Source organism: Hylobates moloch, unplaced genomic scaffold, assembly GCF_009828535.3.
Source record: "Hylobates moloch isolate HMO894 unplaced genomic scaffold, HMol_V3 SCAFFOLD_3, whole genome shotgun sequence".
In the NCBI taxonomy this organism is placed as follows: Eukaryota; Metazoa; Chordata; class Mammalia; order Primates; family Hylobatidae; genus Hylobates; species Hylobates moloch.
Window position 1 is genome coordinate 68736440 of NW_026652278.1, and position 24025 is coordinate 68760464.

The window sequence follows — 24025 nt, forward strand, 5'->3', positions numbered from 1 at the left end:
ACTATTTAACTGAGATATAATTCAGTTACTGTAAAATGCACCACTTAAAAATTGCACAGCTCAGTAGTTTTCAGTATATTCACAAGGTTATACAGCCATCGGCACTATTTAATTCCAGAACGTTTTTGTCCCCCAAAATGAAAACCCATACCCATTAGCAGTTACTCTTCATGTCTCCCTAACCTCTAACCCCTGGCAACTACTAATCTACCTTGTCCCTACAAATTTGCCTATTCTGAACATTTCCTAAGTGGAATCATATAATATTTGGCCTTTTGTAGCTGGCCTTTTTTTTTTTTTTTTTTTTTTTTAACCAAGTATGTTTTCAAAGTTCATCCATGTTGTAGCGTGTATCAGTATTTCATTCTTTCTTATAACTGAAATAATATTTCATTGTATAGATATGCCCCAATTTATCCATTTATCACTTAAGAGATATTTGGGTTATTTTCACTTTTGGGCTGCTATGAATAATGGTGCTATAAACATTCATGTACAAGTTTTTGTGTTGTTCTATGTTTCTATTTCCCCTAAGGGTAGAATTGCTGGGGCATGTGGTAATTTCATATTTACTTTTTAAGGAACTGCCAGACTATTTTCCAAAGTGGCTGAATCACTTTATAATTTGCAACAGCAATGTATGAAGATTCCAGTTTCTCCACATTCTTGTCAATACTTGTTACTGTTCTAGTCTTTGCTGAGAGGCTCTGTGTGCTTGTTGGAGCACACTTTCAGCACTCAACCAGGCTTTCAGTTCATCCATAGCCTTGACTTCCTGTTTTTGCCAAGCGTCATGCTCAGTCAGTGGTGATTGCTTAGGGCCTTCTCAGGTCTTTCTTGAGCATGCCCATAGGCCTGGGCACACTGTTGTGATCTTCCAGAGTCTTAGGAATTTCAGAACTTTTCAAAACTCCCTATGGACATCTCATTCTCCTACTTTTCCTTTTGTGTTTTTTGGTTAGCTTGTTTGCCCCAGCTGCTTCAGGTAGCTGAAATGTTAAGCAATTTTAGCTGATTGTTTTTGACAAATAAATACCTTGGGGGAAAAGGCTTTAGCAATGGGCAAGCTCTGAATCAGGTTAAATATTGGGAAGTCTTGGGAGTGGAGTTTTTCAGGGAATTGCTAGTCAGCTCAAATAATAACTGTACTCTGAAAATGGGACTTTGAAGGAACTCTAGCCCTGTTCTGTCACCTCCACTGGCTGCTAGGCTCCAGGATTCCACGGTTTGTGGATTGCTGCTTTTTAGGGCTAGCCTGGAGCTGGGAAGAGGGGCATGGGAATAAGGCATATTAAAATGCCACAAAGCTTGCTATTCTTACGAGATGCAGCCATCTTTTTTTAATAAATGCTCCTTGGATTGTTGCAAACATTTTGGTTAATACTCAGAGTTCTGAAAAAGTCTATTTTTGACTTTTTTTTTTTGAGATGTAGTCTTGCGTTGTCGCCCAGGCTGAAGTGCAATGGTGTAATTTTGGCTCACTGCAACCTCTGCCTCCCAGGTTCAAATGATTCCCGTGCTTCAGCCTCTGGAGTAGCTGGGATTATAGGTGCCTGCCACCACGCCCAGCTAATTTTTGTATTTTTAGTAGCGACGGGGTTTTACCATGTTGGCCAGGCTGGTCTCGAACTCCTGACCTTGTGATCTGCCCACCTCGGCCTTCCAAAGTGCTGGGATTACAGGTGTGAGCCACTGTGCCCGGCCCAAGTCTTGACATTTTTTTTGCCAGTGTTCTTGTTGCTTTTATGGAAGAGAGGATTTTTGGAGGTCCTTACTCTGCCATTCCCAATGATGTCACCCTAATTTGTTTTTTAAGCATTAAAAAAAATTATTTTAAAATATAAAGACAGGGTCTCACTATGTCAATTACAAAGACAGGGTCTCGCCCAGGCCAGTCTCGAACTCTTGGGCTCAAGTGATTCTCCTGCCTTGGCCTCCCAAAGTGCTGACATTACAGGTGTGAGCCACCACACCTGGCCTAAACATTTTTAATATATCTGTTTTTATATCCTTTTCCTCCCTTTTCTTTTGAAATACAACTCACAGAAATCGCAAAAATAGTACAGAAAGTTCCTGTGCACTATTCACTCAACTTCCTCTCCCAATGATATCTTTTATAACTATAGTGTGTTACCAAAACCAGGAAGCTGATTTCCGTGTTATATGATAGTATTGAGTTGACTATAGACTTTATTAGAATTTCACCAGTTTTTGTATATACTGTTTTTAATTGAGGAGGTGGTGGTGTATAGTTCTATAAAGTTTTATCATGTCCGGATTCATGTAGCTATTACCACATTCAGGGTATTAAACTATTCTGTTACCACAAAGAAATTTCTTCATATTATTTCTTTATGGTTATGCTTTTCTCTGAACCCTAACCCCTGGCAACTACTGATCTGTTTTCCATCACTGTAATTTTGTAACTTCGAGAGTGTTATATAAATGGAATAATATAGTAGGTAACCCGTACATATGGCTTTTTTCTCACTTAGCACAATGCCTTTGAGATCCGTTTAAGTTGTTGTGTGTGTCATAGTTCATTCCTTTTTATTGCTTCTGTTTTATGGGTTTGCCATAGTTTGTTTACCTATTTACCTGTTGAAGGACATTTATTATGTTTCTAGATTTTTACCATTTTTTTTTTTTCTTTTTCTTTTCTTTCTTTTTCTTGAGACAGAGTCTTGCTCTGTCACCCAGGCTGGAGTGCAGTGCCACGATCTTGGCTCACCACAACCTCCGTCTCCTGGGTTCAAGTGATTTTTCTGCCTCAGCATCCCGAGTAGCTGGGATTACAGGCGCACACCACCACGCCCAGCTAATTCTTCTATTTTTAGTAGAGGCAAGTTTTCACTATGTTGGTCAGGCTAGTCTTGAACTCCTGACCTCATGATCCGCCCACCTCGGCCTCCCAAAGTGCTGGGATTACAGGCGTGAGCTACCGCGCCTGGCCCATTTTTTTTTTTTTTTTTCTTTTTAAACAGATATGGTCTTGCTCTCTCTGTCACTGAGGCCGGAGTGTATTGGCATGATCATTGCACACTACATTCCTCCTGGGCTTAAAGAATTCTCCCACCTCAGCTTCCTGAGGAGCTAGGACTAGAGACATGCACAACTGCACCCAGCTAATTATTTTTATTTTTTGTAGAGATGAGGTCTTACTATGTTGCCCAGGCTGGTCTTGAGCTCTGGCCTCAAGTGATCCTCCCACCTCAGCCTCCCAAAGTGCTGGGATTACAGGTGTGAGCCACCATGGCTGGCCTAGTGTTTTACAAATAAATCTGTTAGGAACATTTGTGTACAGATTTCTCTGTGCACTTAAGTTTTTCTTCCTCTAGGATAAATGCTGTGTAGTGTGATTCTTTAATTTTTGGTGTGTCTGCCTGTTTTACTAATTACTGAAAGAAGAGTGCTAAACTAAGATTATGTATTTGCCTATTTCTTTTGTTTCTAAGTTTTTAAAAAAGTATTTTGAAGCCATTTTATTTGGTGTGTACATACTTATGTATTGTTATCTTTAGTATTACTTTCTTTTCTTGATGATTTGACCTATTTTCATGAAATCCCTTTGTATCTGGTGATACTCCATATTTTAAAGATTACCTTGTCTGATATTAATATAGCCACTGTAATTTATGATTAGTGTTTTCTTTTTTTTCTTTTTTTTAGTTATACTTTAAGTTTTAGGGTACATGTGCACAATGTGCAGGTTTGTTACATATGTATACAAGTGCCATGTTGGTGTGCTGTGCCCATTAACTCGTCATTTAACATTAGGTATATCTCCTAGTGCTATCCCTCCCCCCTCCCCCCACCCCACTATGATTAGTGTTTTCATGGTGTGTCTTTTTGCTAACTTTTTATTTTCAAAACTTCTTTGTCTTTATAAAAGTGTATCTTGGGCTAGGCTTGCTGGCTCATGCCTGTAATCCTAGAACCTGGGGAGGCTGAGGCAGAAGTATAGCTTGAGCCCAAGAGTTTGAGATGAGCCTGGGCAACAGAGGGAGACCCAGTGTCTACTAAAAAGAAAAAAATTAACTGGGTATGGTGGCTATAGTCCCAACTTCTTGGGAGGCTGAGGTGGGAGAGCTTGGGAGGTTGAGCCTGCAGTGAGCTGTGATTGCACCACTGCCCTCCAGCCTGGGCAACAGAACAGGAGCCTGTCTCAAAAAAAGAAAGAAACAAAAGATCAGAACCTATAATCACAGAATCACTCAAAACCCATGGAATTATCATATGCTAGCCGTTGGGAATACAAATGTAAATGAGATTTCAAAAAAATCTTTACGCTGTGTTGTCTAGGTGATTAAGGTCAGTTGATTGAGATAAAGTTCAAAGCAACCCCTAAAATCAACTAAAAAGTTCATCAAAGGACTTTTAGAACTGAGCAGGAGGGAATGAATAAATCTTTGGGAGGGAGGGATGCAGTGCCTTGATATACAGTACCAGGAGCCATTTTTTACATTGTTAACAGCACTCTTGAGTGGTGTTGGGGGCAGCTTGTATATCTTATGTGGAAGCCCTTGGGTAGGAGTCGATCAGGAAAAATTTCCCAAGACAGGTAGCATATAGGGAATTTTAAAAAGTTGAATGGGAGTTTGCCAGGCAGAGGAAGCAGGAGAAGGACTTTACAGGCGGAGTCTTACTCAAAGAACAGTAAGGCATTATGATTAAAATAGTTTGTATATATTAGAATGGTGAGAGGTAAGGCTAAAGAATTACTGAATTTTGATGATCTTAATGTGCACATTTCTTCCCATTTTAACAACTCTGAAATTGGCGTACATCTTACAACTGATTGTGTTTTGCATCACCATTGGAAATTGGTATTATTTTATGAATAATGGCATCTTAGATATGATGAAATATGGTACGTTTGAGTAGATTCAGTGTCCTTTAAGTTATGCTTTTGGATTTTATCCTATTAATAATCAGAAGCTAGGTAGAGTTTAAGTAGAAAAATATTATGGCTAGAATTGTTTAAAATAATATGATTTTGGTGATATTGTGCAGGATTTATTGTGGCTAAAACAATTGCTAACAATGTAGAAATTCAGGCAATGTCTGTAGAGGGCCTAGTGCTAGTGGGTATATTGTGGGAGATCCAGGTACAGGAAGCGTTTGATAAAACCAAGATGATGTCCTTACTAGTAAGACGAGGCTAGTTGACATAGAGAGAAGAGTCATATATAAAGCTGAGGTTTCTGGATTTAAAGAGAAGATGACTAGTGTAACAGTTAAAGGCAGTCATTGTTAGTGTTTATTCTGGCATCATAATTAAACGTTTCTGTTAGTGAGATGGCTAATCAACATTCAAACATTAATATGTCAATAGCTAAGAAAAAATTTTCTCAGGAACTCTTACTCTAAAATATATGTCAGTATAAAATTTGTTGGATGTCCAACAAAATAATAATTATAATGTAGGTTTATGTTGGCTGCAAGCCTAAGTTATGAGACATTTATAAAATTACTGACCTCCCCCTCTCCCGGCCAAAAAAAAAGATTGTTCAGAATCTCTCATCCTAGCATCCATTCCAAGAAAAAGATATTGCTAACATTTGGAACAAAAAGTAATCCCAGTACGGGTTAGTCATAGTTTTTGGCTGTAGACTAAACCTCATCTTGTTCACATTCTAGTAGAACAAGATAAAAATAAATGCTTATTCATATAGTATGTTCATCATTTAAGAAGGTCATAGTATTTACTGGCCTGGACACTAGTTTATATGTGTTTGTATTTAAGAAACTAGCCATTATAATCTCAGTTATGTGCAGTGAAGGAGAGAGAAACATGACATGAGCAAAGTTTTATTTGCTTTTGAAAATAATTGTATCTTTTTTACTTAACTTACTATTTCAAGATATCTTTTATGTGCTACTTTATTTAATTAATTTATTTTTAAGACAGGGTCTTACTCTGTCACCCAGGGCTGGAGTGCAGTGGTGCGATCACAGCTTACTGCAACCTCGACCTTCCAGGCTTAAGCGATCCTCCCACCTCAGCCTCCCTGGTAGCTGGGATTATGGGTGTGCACCACCATGGCTGGCTCAATTTTTTATATTTTTCTTTTTCTTTCGTTCTTTCTTTTCTTTTCTTTTCTTTTCTTTTCTTTTCTTTTCTTTTCTTTTCTTTTCTTTTTTGAGGTAGTAGCATACTCATGGCTCACTGTAACCTCAACCTCCTGGGTTCAAGGATTCTTCCACCTCAGCCTCCCTAGTAGCTGGGGCTATAGGCACATGCCACCACACCCGGCTAATTTTTGTATTTTTTATAGAGATGGAGTCTCGCCATGTTGCCCAGGCTGGTCTTGAACTCCTGTGCAGAGGCAGTGCGCCCGCCTCAGCCTCCCAAAGTGCTGAGATTACAGGTGTGAGCCACTGTGCCCAGCCAATTTTTTGCAGAGATGGGGTTTTGGCATGTTGCCCTGGGTGGCCTTGAACTCCTGGACTCAAACAATCTACCTGCCTCAGCCTCCCAAAGTGCTGGGATTACAGGTGTGAGCCACCAAGTCCAGCCTGTGCTAATTTAAATTCCTTTCTCCTCACTGCTGTACTAGCCACAACTTTTGCAACCAGTTTCATGCAGGCTTTGGACAATTGCAGCCTAATAGCATCACTTATGAGGGTCTATGTTGCATACGTTCCCCTTAGGAAACTGTAGTGTTAAGATTAGGCTGGGTGTGGTGGGTCACGCCTGTAATCCCAGCACTTTGGGAGGCCAAGGAGGGCAGATCATGAGGTCAAGAGATGGAGACCATCCTGGCCAACATGGTAAAACCCCATCTCTACTAAAAATACAGAAATTAGCTGGGCATAGTCGTGCGTGCCTGTAATCCCAGTTACTTGGGAGGCTGAGGCAGGAGAATTGCTTGAACCTGGGAGGCGGAGGTTGCAGTGAACCGAGATTGCGCTACTGCATTCCAGCCTGGTGACAGAGCGAGACTCTGTTTCAAAAAAAAAAAAAAAAAAAAGAGCACTAATAATCTTGTCTATATTACAGTTTTATAATAAAAATGCATTACATATTAAACAGATTCTCAAAATGAATTAATGACAATTTATGTCTGTCCCTATAATTTCAGTTGTAAGTAACTAAAAACCAGCCTCAAATTGAAATAAACAAAACTACCGACATGTGTAATTGAAAAGTCCAGATACCTGGGTGATGAAATAACCTGTACAACAAACTCCCATGACACAAGTTTACCTATGTAACAGACCTGCACTTGTACCCCTGAACTTAAAAAAGCAAAACAAAACAAAGAACAGAAAAGTTCAGATGGAGTATAGGTTTCAGGTAAAGCTTAATTGGTGGTCCAACAACTTCATTAATGGCCTGGTTTCTTTCAGTTTTCGCACTCTGCTTTCTGTGGTGTTAAATTTATCCCAAGGCAGCCACCTTGAGACCATTAGGTTTTTAAGGCTTCTAGCACCTTCTTCATTTATGTCTATTAGGGAAAAATATGTTCTGTATCTGAGCATCATAGAAAAAAATCTTGGATTCATTCTGATTTTCCTGGCTTAGGTTACATGCCAGTCTCTGAACTGATTACTAAGGCTAGAGAAATATATTGTGCTGATTGGCTTAGGTTTTGGTTTGCCCCAGGGATCAAATCCACCCAAATTCCACTCTTGAGTGAGGAAATTTGGAGTAAAAGAGGGAGGATAGCAAGGAAAAGATGACAGACACACAATTCCAGTTTATTATAAGAATGACTTCAAATGGCCTTAACTGAATTGTAATATTATTTGGAAACAAGTCAAACATTATTAACATTTAGGCCCAGAGATGGTAGATGGCTTGCTTAAGTCTCTCAGCAAGCTACCTCAAGAACTGAGACTTGGGCTGGGCGTGGTAGCTCACGCCTGTAATCCCAGCACTTTGGGAGGCCCGAAGCAGGTGGATCATTTGAAGCCAGGAGTTCGAAACCAGCCTGGCAAACATGGTGAAACCCCCTTTCTACTACAAATATAAAAATTAGCCAGGCGTGGTGGTGGGCACCTATAATTCCAACTACTCGGCAGGCTGAGGAAGGAATTGCTTGAGCCCGTGAGGCAGAAGTTACAGTGAGCAGAGATCATGCCATTGCACTCCAGCCTGGGCGACGGAGCGAGACTCTGTCTAAAAAAAAAAAAAAAAAAAAAAGAACTGAGACTCAGAAGTGAATTATTTGACTCTTGAATTGTACTTTATTGTTAGAATCAATTATTGGGCGCTCCGTAAGACTATCTTTACTGAGTTTTTAAACGGAGTATAATAAACTCTTTTAGGAGTGCGGTAGATGTTCAAAGGTTTGACTTCTTAAAAAGAGGTGTAACAATTATATTCCTTAAAACTGAGAGGGGACCAATTGAGGGTAGAGGGATTGATGTGGGGGGCAGGAGGACACTTTTTTGTTGTTATTGTGATGGAAATGTTCCATAGTTTTGTGGTTATATGACTGTATACATTGAACTGGATGCTTACAAAGGTTGATTAAAAGGGTGAATGAAAATAAAAAGCCAAGTAGCCCAATAACACTGCTCATCCTTGTTTTTTGTTTGTTTTTTTTTTTTAAATAACAAGTTCTAGGAGTTTTTATTGTTTGAATAAGAATATATAAATCAGGCAGAGTAGTCCCAGTGAAATCATGGTTAGATTTTACTGTATTTGTCTATTGATCCTTCACCTTCTAAGAACTTAAAGTACTTTCTTTTTATTAGATTTGCTTTGATCACAAATACAATTTAAGTGTGAATAAGTAAGTGTATTATCTTTCCCTCCTCCACTCAGTTTTCTTTAAATAGAAAAGGGACAAATGTCTCTTTATTGCATGTTCAGCCATAGTTGCTCAATCTATGGTGTTAATAAGAGACTAATTTTATCTTCTAAAAATCATTACAGATTATAATTATAGGCTATACCTCATTCTCTTACAAAAATCTTGGCATGCTAGTTCATTGATATTACTGATAGTCGCCAAATGGTGAGAATGGTAACTGGTCTGGAGGCAAGTGAAAGGGAGGGGGATCATCAGTAAACTGGAGACCAATAAAAAATTACACAGAGACAAATCTTGTTGGATAAACTAGATGAATGTCTCCTATTGAGACTGATCCAACAGTGTTCACTGGCCCATTTCTTGCTGCTAGATGAGCTTCTGTTTAAGGCATCACTTGTGGTGGAGTTCTTTCTTTTATTTGGATTGGAACCTTACTGTGATCTCTTATGGAAAACAGACTTCCTCCAAGTCGTTAAATATAATTTAAAATTATATCGTTTCTTGTTGATTTGTTTTTGTTTTGCTTTATTTCATGTTATAGGTATCTGAAATGAATCCTTGTATATATAACATACAAGTATATGTATGAGAAGACATGAATATAAGAAGTATAGGAAGCATAAGACATGAATAAAAGTTTTAGCTAGACATTTTTAGATGAAAAGATGTGCATTTAAATTTGTAAAAGTTACAAATCATTCTATAAAAAGTTAGCATATATTTAAATTTTTTGGATACATAATAAGAGAATTATATCACTTCTGATATCCATTGTAAAGACCCTACCACAGTCATTTTTTGTCAAGGGTAGATAGGGCTCTTTCTTAGACTCTTCCAGGATGTGCCATGGGCTCCCTAATAACATTCAGGGCAGTACATGTGCAGGTTTGTTACTGAAGTTTGGGTTTGTAATGATCCCCATCGTCTAAGTAGTGAACATAGTAACCAATAGGTAGTTTTTGAGCTCTTGCTTTCCTCTCTCCCTCCCTGATTTTGGAATCTCCAGTGTCTATTGTCCTGACATCTTTGTGTCTCTGTGTACCCAGTGTTTAGCTTCCACTTATAAGTGAAAACATGTGATATTTGGTTTTCTGTTTCTATGTTAATTCACTTAGGATAATTCAGCTGCATCCATATTGCTGTAAAGGACATGATTTCGTTCTTTTTTTTATGTCTACATAGTATTCCATGGTGTATATGTATTGAATTTTCTTTATCCATTCTACCATTGATGGGCACTTAGGTTGATTCCATGTCTTTGCTATTGTGAAGAGTGCTGTAATAAACATATCCCTTTTTGGCAGAATGATTCTTTTATTTTTTTATTTTTATTTTTTAGACAGAGTCTCGCTCTGTTGCCCAGGCTGGAGCGCAGTGGCACGATCTCGACTCACTGCAACCTCTACCTCCCGGGTTCAAGCAATTCTCCTGCATCAGCCTCCTGAGTAGCTGGGACTACAGGTGCGTGCCACCATGCCTGGCTAATTTTTGTATTTTTTGTAGAGATGGGGTTTCACCATGTTGGCCACGATGGTCTTGATTTCCTGACCTCATGATCCACCCACCTCGGCCTCCCAAAGTGCTGGGATTACAGGCCTGAACCACCATGCTCGGCCTAGAATGATTCATTTTTCTTTGGGTATATACCTGTAATGAGAATGCTGGGTCGGATGGTAATTGTATTTTAAGTTTTTGAGAGATCTTTAAACTTCTTTTCACAGGGGCTAACCTAATTTGCATTCCCATCAACAGTTTATAAATATTACCTTTTCTTTGCAACCTCGACAACATCTGTTTGTTTTTTTTTTTGACTCGTTAGTAATAGTTATTCTGGGCTGGGCATGGTGGCTCACACCTGTAATCCCAACATTTTGGGAGGCTAAGGCAGGTGGATCAGCTGAGGTCTGGAGTTCAAGACCAGCCTGGCCAACATGGTGAAACCCCATCTCTACTAAAAATACAAAAATTAGCCAGGCATGGTGGCAGGCACCTTTAATCCCAGCTACTCAGGAGGCTGAGGCAGGAGAATCACTTGAACCTGGGAGGTGGAGGTTGCAGTGAGCTGAGATCGTGCCATTGCACTCCGGCCTGGGCGACAAGAGCGAAACTCCGTGTCAAAAAAAAAAAAACAATAGTTATTCTGATTGGTGTGAGATGGTGTCTCATTGTAGTTTTGATTTGCATCTTTCTCTGATAATCATCTTTTTTTCTAAATATCTTTATGCTACCTCTAAAATGTCCTACATATAATAGGCAAATCAAATGTTTAATAAACTGGTATGTTAGGTTTATTATCAGGTTGAAACGAAGATAGTTATTTTTATTTTGTGTACCTTTTACATATCTTTACATATCAACTTACTTTTAGAAGTATTTCTAACTTGTATTTTGTGTTTTTTTAGAGAAAATATTCTCTTTGGAATGGGAAATCCTCTGCTTGACATCTCTGCTGTAGTGGACAAAGATTTCCTTGATAAGTAAGTATTAAACTCTTCATATGCACTATGTGGAACTTACATTTGAAGAAGAATGGATGAAAACTTTAGAAGTGAATTTACCACCCGACGTCTTCAATGAAAGGAAAACTCAGGAAATTTAAGTCTGGTGATAGCAAGTGTGCTATCATTAACTATTGAATAACTGAGTACAATTTTCCTTGGGAAAACTTATATATATTGCTATTTTTACTTAAAACTTTTTTGCTTATTATTTGGAAGGAGAAAAGTTTATATAATTTACCTAATTATTTAATTCCCCAAATTTTAAACTGCTGTCAGTGAACTACATCTATAATGGTATCATAATCTACAGACATTCTACCCTGAATGTGCCCAATCTGGTTTCCTCTCAGAAGCTATAATGGGAGAAGAAAGATGATTAGAGAAGACAAGAGAATATGCAGGATATAATTCAGAGGCCATGAAGCTCTGCTGTTTCCGCTTTATTAGTAACTTCCAATGTTTCAACTTAGCTGAGAAATCAGTTTGTTTATTTACCTAAGTATTTGAGGCCATTTGGTACAATAGTCCCCTCTTGTGTCCTCGTTTTCAGTTTCTGAGGTCTCAGTTACCCATAGGACAGTGTAATAAGACATTCTGAGAGAGAGACACACACCACGTCCACGTAACTTTTATTACAGTATATTTTAATAATTGTTCTATTTTTAGTTAGTTGTTGTTAATCTTTTATTGTGCCTAAGTTATAAATGGAACTTTATCATAGTGTGATGTGTAGGTATGTATGTGTGGGAAAAACAGTGGGTGTTTGTGTGTGTGTGTGTATATATCTATATATATGTATATCTATATATATGTATATCTATCTATGTATATGTATATATATCTATATATATGTATATATAGATCTCTATATATGTATATATCTATCTATCTATATATATGTATATATCTATCTATATATATATGGTTCAGTACTATCCATGGTTTCAGATACCCACTGGGCGTCTTACAATGCATCTACCTCAGGTAACGGGGGGACTACTATATGGCAAATTTAAGTAGTAAAAAAGATTAATGATGAGAAAGCAAGATCCCCCCTCTCCTCACACACCCCGATTTCTGTACCCAAGAATAATTACTTTTTAAAAAATTGAAGTAAAATTTATACCGCATAAAATTGATCATTTTAACCATTATAAAGTATACAATTCAGTGACTGCCAGTATATTCACAAAGTTGTACAACCATCACCACTGTCTAATTCAGGACATTTTCATCACCCCAAAATGAAATCCCATACCCATTAAGTAGTCATTCACTATTCCCTCCTCTAGCCCAGACTCCTGGGAACTACTAGTATACTTAGTTTTTCTATGAATTTGTCTATTCTGAGCATTTTATATAAGTGGAATCATATAATATGTGATCTTTTGTGTTTATATATATGACCTTTTGTGTTTGGGCTTATTTTACTTATGTAATGCTTTCAAGGTTCATCCATGTTGTAGCATGTATCAGTCCTTCATTCCTTTTTTTTTTTGAGACGGAGTCTTGCTCTGTCGCCCAGGCTGGAGTGCAGTGGCGCAATCTCGGCTCACTGCAAGCTCCGCCTCCTGGGTTCACGCCATTCTCCTGCCTCAGCCTCTCCGAGTAGCTGGGACTACAGGCGCCCGCCACCACGCCCGGCTAATTTTTTGTATTTTTAGTAGAGACGGGGTTTCACCGTGGTCTCGATCTTTTGACCTCGTGATCCGCCCGCCTCGGCCTCCCAAAGTGCTGGGATTACAAGCGTGAGCCACCGCGCCCGGCCCTTCATTCCTTGTAATAGTAGACTATTCCATTGTGTGGATAGACCACATTTTGTTTATCCATTCATTGGTTGATGGACACTTACATTGTTTTTATTTTTTGTCTATTAGGAACAATGCTTCTTATGAACATTCATGTAGAAGCTTTTGTGTGGGAATGTGTTTTCATTTCTCTTGGGTATACACATAGGAGTGGAACTGCTGGGTCACATGGTAATTCTGTGTTTAACTTCTAGAGAAACCACCAAACTGTTTTCCAAAGCAGCTGCACTGTTTTGCATTCCTACCAGCAGTGTGTAAAGGTTCCAGTTTCTCTATATCTTTGCCAAAGCTTATTTTTTATTTTTTAAATTATAGCCATATGAGTGGGTGTGAAATGATGTCTCATTGTGATTTTGATTTGCATTTTTCTAATGAAAACTTTTGATGTTAGCATCTTTTCATATGTTTATTGGGTATTTGTATATCTTTGGGAAAATGTTAAAGCTCTTTGCCCATTTTTTAATTGGGTTGTTGTCTTTTTGTTAAGTTGTAAAAGTTCTTTTTATATTCTGGATACTAGTCTCTTATCAGCTAGCATATGATTTGCAAACATTTTCTCCCATTCTGGGGATTTACTTTAATTTTTTGATAGTGTCCTTTGATGCACAAAAGTTTTAAATTTTGATGATGTCCAATTTATTTTCCTTTTGTTGCTTATGCTTTTGCTGTCATATGTAAGAATCTGTTGTTAAATCCAGGATCACAAAGATTTGTGCCTGTGTTTTCGTCTAAGAGTTTTGTAGTTTAAGGTCTTAGATTTAGGCATTTGATCAGTTTTGAGTTAATTTTTGTATAAGGTATGAAATAAGGGTTCAACTTTATTCTTTTGCTTGTGGAAATCCAGTTGTCTCAACATCATTTGTTGAAGAGACTATTCTTTTCCCCATTGAATGATCTATACTCTTGACAAAATCAGGTGACCATAGATAAATGGGTAAATTTCTGGACTCCATTCTATTCCATTGATACATATGTCTGTCCTTATGCCAGTATGACATTGGTGTTTTTGTGTTTTTTTTTTTTTTTTTTTTTTTTTTTTTTTTTTTTGGAGACAGGGTCTTGCTCTGTCACCCAGGCTGGGGTGCAGTGGTGCAATCATAGCTCACTGAAACCTTGAACTCCTGGGTTCAAGTCATCAAGTCATTCTTCTATTTCAGCCTCCCAAGTAACTGAGACTATATGTGTGTACCACCATCCCTAGCTATTTAAAAAATTTTTTTGTATAAACGGGGTCTCCTTATGTTGCCCAGGCTGGTCTCAAACTCAAGCCTGGCTTGATCCTAGGCCCAAGTTGTCTTCCCACCTTGGCCTCCCAAAGTGCTAGGATTATAGGCGTTAGCCACTATACCTGGCCTGTATGACACTGTTTTGATTACTGTAGCTTTGTAGTAAATTTTGAAGTCAGGAAGTTAAGTCCTCCAACTTTGTTTTTCAAGATTATTATTATTATTTTTTAATTTGAGATCCCTCACAATTCCATATGAATTTTTGGGGATAGCTTTTTCATTTCTGTAAAAAAGGCAGTTGGAATTTTGATTGGAATTACATTGAATGTATAGATAAATACATGATTAAGTCTTCCAAGTTATGAAGACAGAATGTCTTTCCATTTATTTAGGTCTTTTTTTTTTTTTTTTTGGAGACAGAATCTTGCTCTGTTGTCCAGGCTGGAGTGCAGTGGCATGATCTCAGCTCACTGCAATCTCCGTTTCCCGGGTTGAAGCGATTCTACTGCCTCAGCCTCCTGAGTAGCTGGGATTACAGGCATGTGCCATCATGCCTGGCTAATTTTTGTATTTTTAGTAGAGATGGGGTTTCACCATGTTGATCAGGCTTGTCTCAAACTCCTGACCTTGTGATCCGCCCGTCTTGGCCTCCCAAAGTTATGGGATTATAAGCATAAGCCACTGCGCCTAGCCTTAGGTCTTTTAAAAATAATTTTAGCAGTGTTTAGTAGGTTTTCAGTGCATAAGTCTTATACTTCTTTGGTTAAATTTAATTTTATTATTTTTGATGCCATTGTAAATTGGGATTGTTTTCTTTCATTTTCTTATTGTTCATTGATACTATATAGAAATGTAAGTGATTATGGGGGACAATAATTTTTTGAAACTTTTTTTTATATCCTGGGGATTACCCCTATAAGTATATTTGGCTAAACTCAAATATCAAAGGGTAAGACAAGAATTTATAAATGTGTAAATTTGACTTATGGTAATATAATAGGAAATGTGCTGAGGGTCTAGGATAAACTGGGAGATGTGTTTTATCCTAAGACATTCAGATAGAAACTTTAAAACACACTTTCCCAGTCAGAAAATACTACTGTATACAGTTACGTTCATGATTTTAGTTCTTTTGGTTACCTTGTACTTTTAAATAATATACTATACTTACATTTCTTAAAATTTCTTGTTCTGTCAAATTTCAGGCTGGGTGTGGTGGCTCACACCTGTAATTCCAGCACTTTCGGAGGCTGAGGCGAGTGAATCACTTGAGGTCAGGAGTTCAAGCCTTGCCAACATGGCAAAACCCTGTGTCTACTAAAAATACCAAAAATTAGCCAGCTGTGATGGCACGCACCCATAGTCCCAGCTACTCGGGTGGCTGAGGCAGGAGAATTGCTTGAACCCGGGAGGCAGAGGTTGCAGTGAGCTGAAATTGCACCATTGCACTCCAGCCTGGGTGACAGAGTTGAGACTCTGTCTCAAAAAAAAAAAAAAAAAAAAAAAAATTAAACCAAGCCAAACCAAACCAAAACAAAAAAACCCAAATTTCAGTGGAATCCGTTGACTTCTCATTATGGAGAACGAGATAGGTGCCCCTATTCTTTCCTCTGCTACTTCTTCCATCTTTCTATCTCCTTACTTCTATTAATTGTGTTTTTAAGGTTGATGTTTTCATTCTGTTATCTATTTATAATTGTTTTCCCAACTTTGAATACAAATTCATAATGAAAGTTGAAAATGACTTATCCACATTATCACTCTCTATATCATTTATTGCAGAATTAAGTAGTGTACCAGGAATGTAGAGCAGGTTAACATTTGAAATGTAATTAGAAGGCTGGGCGTGGTGGCTCACGCCTGTAATCCCAGCACTTTGGGAGGCTGAGGTGGATGGATCACTTGAGGTCAGGAGTTTGAGACCAGCCTGGCCAATAGGGCGAAATTCCATCTCTATTAAAAATACAAAAATTAGCTGGGCATGGTGGCGTGTGCCTGTAATCCCAGACACTCGGGAGGCTGAGGCAGGAGAATTGGGTGAACCTGGGAGGCGGAGGTTGCAGTGAGCTGAGATTGCACCACTGCACTCCAGCCAGGGTGACAGCCTGAGAGTCTGTCTCAAAAAAAAAAAAAAAAGAAGAAATATAATTAGAGTAACTCACTATAGTAAGAAACTAACCTAACAGTCTAAGAAAACTCCGTATAATTATCTCAATAGACAAAAACCTTTTGACAAAATCTAATATCTATTCCTGATTAAAAAAAAAAAAGCAACCTAGGTAACTATGTAGATAACTTTCTTAACCCTATAAAGGTTATGTTAGGGGAAAACTGGTAGTGTGATGCTTATATGGGTATATAATGTATCAAATTGTATACTTTAAATGTCTACAGTTTATTGTATGTCAGTTATACATCAAAGGCTGTAATAGAAAATAAAATCAGTTGGACATGAATTCACGGGTTTAAAATTAGATCTCTTTTGTTTGTGTAGTGTGAGATATTTTGTTCAGGAAGTCAACTAATTCATGATCACTATTTTAAAAAAATCATGATGTGTAAAAGTAAAGAGCAACGTAAAAATTTGAAATTTTATTATGTATTTCAAAAGTAAAATAAAATATAGAGACAAACCCATAAATGTAGAACATTTTATATGGGAAGCAAGAATTGAAATTTGGGATATACACACAGACCAGGTGGTCTTTGCTATGTCTGAAGAAGAAAGATAAGATTGGAAGTTTTATAAAAAGGTGAAATGTTTTGTATTGTTTTGAAAGAAAGCTCATTGGCACTAGTTTTGGGGAGGTGGCAAGCTTTGATTGGTGAGTGACTGCAGTGAGTAAAACTAGTCTTTTAGAGTCACAGCTCATTGTTTCAGTAGCTACTGGATAAAACTGTTTTCAGATTACAACAGGCAGTTTCAGCAGCCAGCCTTGCAGAGAATTACCTTCTTGGAGCAATGTTATGTGTGCTGAGTGCTCTTCCCCCCAGCCTGTCACCTGTTTTAGTCAGATATGACAAGAATGACCCAATTTGTATGATTAGCTTTCACACATATATAATCAGTGTTGTTATTTTGGTGAACATGCCTCCAGATGTTTGTTAGGCATATATAATCTGAAGATAAATGTTTATGGGCTAATACTATGTGTAGTCTTTGGTAGTGTGCTGTTTTTCACTCAACATTATGTTTTTGGATCACTGTTTTTAAAATTTCAGGCAAATGTGATCAGAGTGATTATGACTTGGCAGCTGTGTGATGATGTCACAGGATCCTTAGGGTGTCGCTTTTCCAGCCAGAAGCTACTGTGGTTGGTGGAGCCTTTGCCTGAGGTTTGCTTGTGCCTGCTGGGCTTGTTCTGCTCATTTGGCCTGGCAGGCTGCGTTTGGCTCATGCTACCAGCCTGGATCCCACACCTGTCAAGAGCAAGCCAGGTGCAGAGTGGCGTGGCAAAGGGTGTGTAAGCAAGCTTGTATGGGGTCCGGCCACTGTGTAGAGCCACTCACGCTGGCTGCTGCGGGGGGGTGGGCATCTCCAGGAGCTGGCACAGGTGCTGGCTTTCTTGCAAGCCTGAGGCTGGATCTGATGCATCTCAAGTGGCTTTCACTGTAGGAACCCACGTCTGGATGAGGATAATATGGTGGTGCCTGGAAGCTTGGAGACACCAGAAACCACAGAGCCCCAAAGAGAGTGTCACAGCCCTGGATTGGGGACCCCCTAGGTCTGGGCTTTCAGAAGGGCTGCAGCTCTTCTTTCCTTCTTGTTGCCTGCAAGGTGCTGAGTGGGGCGAGGCATGTTTTAGCCCTGTTTGTGTTACAGCTGTTTCAGTCCTGCCACTTGGTAGGTCTTAACTTATCCTGCGTCCATGAACAATGAGGTATGGGGACAACTGGAGGGTGAGCAAGGTGGAGAGGAGCTTCATTGAGCAACAGAACAGCTCTCAGGAGACCCGAAGTGGGTAGCTCCTTTCTGCAGGCAGGTCGTCCTGACAAGTGTCCACCTCTCAGAGAGTGAGACCCTGAGGGGGTAACTCCTTTCCACAGTTGGTAGTCCTGGGTCTCTGTAAGTCTGGCTGAGTCCAGGGTTTTTATGGGTTTCACAAGGGAGAAGTGTGTGCTGATTGGTCCATGGGCAGCTATGGATGGGTCTGGAAAAAGCACCATGAGTTCTCACTCCCCTCAGTGGACCCCACCTGGAACTGACAGCCTGGCCCACATGCTTCAGACTGTCCCTGGCTTGAAGGTGGGGCTTCACCTGAACCCACCCCTTTTTTCCCAGGAGACTGTCTGCCTCCTGCTGCCATCAATCATGTTGTCTACAGTGTGCAGGCTGTTGGTCATGAGGGTACTTGCTAGCCCCATTGAGCTGCCCTCAGCCCCACCTTGGCCTCCCTCCCATGCTTTGCTTCTCTGCACCTAAAGTCCAGAGGGGGCTGAGGGGGCAGGGGGCTGGTATGTCAGTGCCACCCCGAGCACATGCACACCCGCTGGTTTGTGACAGTGCCTGGGCTTGGCCACGACTTTGCTCCACCCTGGAGCAGGTGCTGGGATCGAGGAGAGGCCAGGCATGGGAACAGGCACTTCTGAGCCTGCAGGGTAAAGGGGGACTTCCCGGGCCCCAGAGAGCGCAGGGATACCTGGGTCCACAGCCATGGCTGGGTGGCTGCAGCTGCACTCAGGAGGGTGGGGCTCAAGCCCTGCCAACTTGGAAGTGGGTGCAGCTCCCACCTGTTCCCAGCTCCCATGGGCTCTGTGGAGCATGCAACCCTGGCTGCATCTCCCCTATTGCAGCCAGTGTCTTTGCAGCAGCTGCTCTAGACAGCCTGCTGCTGCCATCAGTGACGCTGCTGGGAGCTCGAGTAACGTCTTTGTTTTACATGTTTTACTAGCAGCTGGTCCTAAGTGGCTAGCTGAAGTTTTATTTTATATTTGGAAGGTTTTAATCTTTAACTTTGATTTTCAAATAAGTACTCGAAGATAAAAAACAAGTCTTTGGACCCTAACAATAAAAGAGTCTTCTCTATTGTTACTCCTGGCTATTTCTTCCAAATATATTTTAAAATTTACCTTATGATGTAAACAGATTGTGTTTAGCCTACATTTTGAGCCACCATTAGATAAGTATTTAGATAAGTACTAGTGTATATATATATATATATATATATATTTATTTATTTTTATTTTTTATTTTTGAGATGGAGTCTTGCTCTGTCACCCAAGCTGCAGTGCAGTGGTGCAATCTCAGCTCACTGCAACCTCTGCCTCCCGGGTTCAAGCGATCCTCTTGCCTCAGCTTCCTGAGTAGCTGGGACTATAGGCATGTGCCACCATGCCCAGCTAATTTTTGCAGTTTTAGTAGAGAGAGGGTTTCACCATGTTGGCCAGGCTGGTCTCGAACTCCTGACCTCTGGTGATCTGCCCACCTTGGTCTCCCAAAGTGCTGGGATTACAAGCATGAGCCACTGCACCCAGCATAGATAAATGGTATATTGTTGTGGTTTGAATGATGGTATTCTCTCCAAAAATTCATGTTGAAACTTATCCCAGTGTAGCAGTATAAGAAGTGTGACTCTTGGGGGTTGACCAAGTTATGAAGGCTCTGCTCTTATGAATGGGATTAGCACACTTGTGAAAGGACTCAAGGTTGAAGGGAGAGCTCTCCTGCCTTTACATTCCTTCTGCCATGTGAGGACACAGTGTTCCTCCCCTCTGGAGGATGCAGCAACAAGGTTCCATCTTAGAAGCAGAGAAAAGCCTTGCCAGACGCCAGTCTTGCCGGTGCCTTAACCTTGGATTTCCCAGCCTCCAGGAATGTGAGAAATATATTTCTATTGTTTACAAATTACCCCAAACAAAATAAGAAAAATAAAACAACAACAACAAAACATAAGAAAATAAATAGCCTGGTCTGTGGTGTTTTTGTTATAGCAGCACAAGGGGACTAAGACATATACCAAATGAATGAGATATATACTGATTAGTATCTTACACTATGAAAGTGAGTTCTAATTGTCAAAATTCATTTGATAAAATATTTTTCTGATTCTGATTTTTTTTTTTTTTTTTTTTTTTTTAGAGACAAGTTTTTCTGTTTCCCAGACTGGAGTGCAGTAGCACAATCACAGCCTACTCGCTGCAGCCTCAAACTCCTGTCCCTCCCACCAAAAAAAAGAATTGAAAATTACTAGGAACACCTGTGGCAGAAAGTACATTATTGAAAAGAATCTTTTCTAGTAAACTGTAGGGACACAGTGGGGGCATGAGGGAATAGGAAATGTGGAACATATGAATACCTCCAGTTGAGCCCTGGTCTATAATTATGGAGGTATGTTAATAGGGATGAAAAAGGCAGGGAAGGAATGTGTAAGATAGGTTTGCCTTGGTTTTTCCTGACACTAGATAAATATCATCAAAGTAAGAGGAATGAGAGAATGAATGAAATGGTAATTGAGAAAGGAAAACCATCAGTAGAAATGAAAATACTCAGTTTTGTCTGGGTATGGTGGCTCACACCTGTAATCCCAGCACTTTGGGAGGCCGAGGTGAGCGGATCACCTGAGGTCAGGAGTTAGAGACCAGCTTGGCTAACAAGGTGAAACCCCATCTCTGTTAAAAATAAAAAATTAGCTGGGTGTGGTGGTGCGTGCCTGCAGTCCCAGCTACTCAGGAGGCTGAGGCAGGAGAATTGCTTGAACCCAGGAGCAGAGGTTGCAGTGAACTGAGATTGCGCCACTGCACTCCAGCCTGGGTGACAGAGTGAGACTCCATCTCAGGAAAAAAAAAAAAAGAAAATACTCAGTTTTATGACGGGAGTAGTTGAGGAAACGTGTTTTTCTCACAGATCTAAACCTTTAATAAAATAAACATACAAACCTTACATGAGTTTTTATTAATCTAAGTATGCATGAAAGATGTTACTTAATGTTCACACCTAAAATGCCCGAAGTAGCTGGCTGTGGTGGTGCTTGCCTGTAGTGCCAGCTACTTGGGAGGCTCGAGCTGTCATGCACCATGATTATGCCTGTGAATAGCCACTGCACTCCATCCTAGGCAATATAGTGAAACCCTGTCTCTAAAAATTAAGAAAAGGAAAATGCTCAAAGTAATTGGCTGTAAATTTTAGTGCTGGTTATTCAGTGCCAATAATTTACAACTGAATTATTTCTATAAATAAAAATTTATTACTTCTACAAATGGGTGTATGTTAGCTTTGAAAGTGAAAAAAATATTTGGAGTGTCAAGTGAGACTGCATGTGTTAGGTTAAAAGCTAGACATTTAGTTGTTTTGCTTTAAAATGAATTGTAAACTGCTCTGACACTTTTATAGTTAATTTTTTTTTTTTTTTTGAGATGAAGTTTCACTGTCTCTCAGGCTGGATGGCAGTGGCATGATCTCAGCTCACTGCAACCTCTGCCTCCCAGGTTCAAGCTATTCTCATGCCTCAGTCTCCCGAGTAGCTGAGATTACAGGCATGTGTCACCACGCCTGGCTCATTTTTGTATTTTTAATACAGACGGGGTTTCACCATTTTGGCCAGGCTGGTCTTGAACTCCTGACCTCAAGTGATCCACCCACGTCAGCCTCCCAAAGTGCTGGGATTACAGGTGTGAGCTACCGTGCCCGGCCTTTTAGTTAATTCTTTATAAAGCTATTGCCATATTTTTTCTACAACTTTCAACATTATGTTTTGTATATTTAGGTCTTTAATTGACCTAAATATTCTGTCTGGGATTTTGTTTAGTATTGTATTTAGTGATTAATTTGGAAAAAAGAGATCTTTACCAACAAATTTTCTTATCCCTACAAATATTTCTTTCTTTATTTTAGATATTCTTCTATTATCTTTTAATAACACGTAAAATTTAAATACATTTAATATGGGTTACAAAATGGTTAGGCTGATTTTTTTTAAAAACATATACATCTTATGGTAGTGATCATTTGCTAAATCTGTTAGATTCAAAAATTATAAAAGTAAATGCTTTTTAGAAAAAAATTCAGACCATGCAGAAGTCAATAAAGTACAAATGAAATCTGGGGTCAGTATCTTTGCAGCAGTGTGTGCTGTCTACTAGAATGTTTAATGATTATCGAAATGTTGTGTATCTGTGCTATCCAACATGGTAACCACTAGTTACATTTGGCTTTGATCATTTGAAGTGTGGCTAGTGCAACTGATGAATTTCAACATTTTATTTCATGTTAATTATGTTTTAATAGATATAATTAGCATTTATGATATTAACCAGTACAGCTTAGGTTTATTGTAAAATTTTACATTTCTTTTTATATGTTTATATTTTTTAAAAGGTATCTTCAAAAAAAGTTGTATCTTGTGTATATATTTTTCTATAACATATTCTAGATTATTGGTGGTATTCGGAAATGCTTCTTAAGTTTGAATATTTTCTCTTACTTGACTACCTTGTGACCCACATTAACAGATAGTCTTTGGTTATTCTGCTTCTCTCCTTCAAAATTCTAAATTCTTAGAATTTGAAATAAACTGCTCTTTGAATCTTTATGTCATTTCACATATTGAGTAATTGGTCCTGAGTTGCTCTGGGGCTTCCTCAAAAAACAACCTAAATTATGGATACTAAATGAACACAGACTACTTTCCTTCATTTTGCCCAGATAGAAGATGCTGTTCTTTGGGTTATTTGATGTTCAAACCTAACTTTGAATATTGAAGGAAATGGTACTTCTAAGGGTACATAAACATAGATTATTTTTTAACAGTTCATTTCACAGCTCAACACACACTTTTTGGAGCACATGTTTTATGGTTACTCTTTTGCCAAATACTGGGAATACAATATTAAGTAACTGTTTTGCCTTTAAACAGCTTATAATCTAATTGAGGAGACATATGTGGAAAGAAATCACTTACTTCTTCACAGTGGCATTATAAAATAGAGGTTAAGAGTGTGCTCTGGAGCTGTGTGACCTTGGTTATCTATGGAAGCTCAGTTTCCTTGTGAGTAAAGTAAGGATATTAGGGTTCTTGTGAGGATTGAATGAGATTATTTGTATGTTTGGCATATGTTAGCTAATATTATTGGCTACTGAGGAGCTTGAAATCTCTCATGCCTCTGTTATTGGCAATGGAGAGCACTTGAGACATTTAAGCAGGCAGATGACATGGTTGGATTCATATTTTAGGATTATGTGAATTGCTTTGTCTGTAGTGGATCAATAGATTTGAGGAGGCTATAGTGATAAACCTGTTGCGAGATGATGACTTGATCACTTTAGTTATGATAGAATGGTTGGGAGAGAGTACAATAATACTTTCGTGTTATCAAGGTAAGACTTGATTGATTTAATGAAGAGGGTAAAGGAGTTAGAGATAACATTTGAATTTTTGGTTTTGGTGACTGATGGTGGTATTTACAAATGAGTTAGGGAGTATAGGAGGAGGATATGGAAGAGGGGCTTGAAAGATTGAATTGAGTTTTGTTCAAGCTTGAGATGACTGTGATATCCAGGCAGGCATATTCAGGAGACAGTTGGATTTATGTTTTTTGGCAGGTAGAAGAGTCATGGCTGGACTCCTTTTGTTTTTGGAGACAGGGTCTTGCTGTGTTGCCCAGTCTGGAGTTCAGTGAGTGGTGCTGTCATGCCTCCCTGTAGCCTCCCAGGCTTAAGCGATTCTCTTACCTCAGCCTCCTGAGTAGCTGGGACTACAGGCATGTGCCCTACCATGCCCAGCTAATTT

The 24025-nt window shown here is 39.1% G+C and overlaps 1 protein-coding gene across 4 annotated transcripts in view; it reads left to right on the forward strand.

Annotated features, from left to right (window-relative positions):
* ADK (adenosine kinase) overlaps positions 1-24025 on the forward strand; it is a 584474-nt gene that overhangs the window by 39221 nt on the left and 521228 nt on the right. For all 4 annotated transcript variants that reach the window (XM_032140553.2, XM_058436404.1, XM_032140580.2 and 1 more), the window contains exon 2: positions 11168-11242. In XM_032140553.2, coding sequence (XP_031996444.1) covers positions 11168-11242 — 75 coding nt within the window. The remainder of the gene's footprint in view (positions 1-11167; positions 11243-24025) is intronic.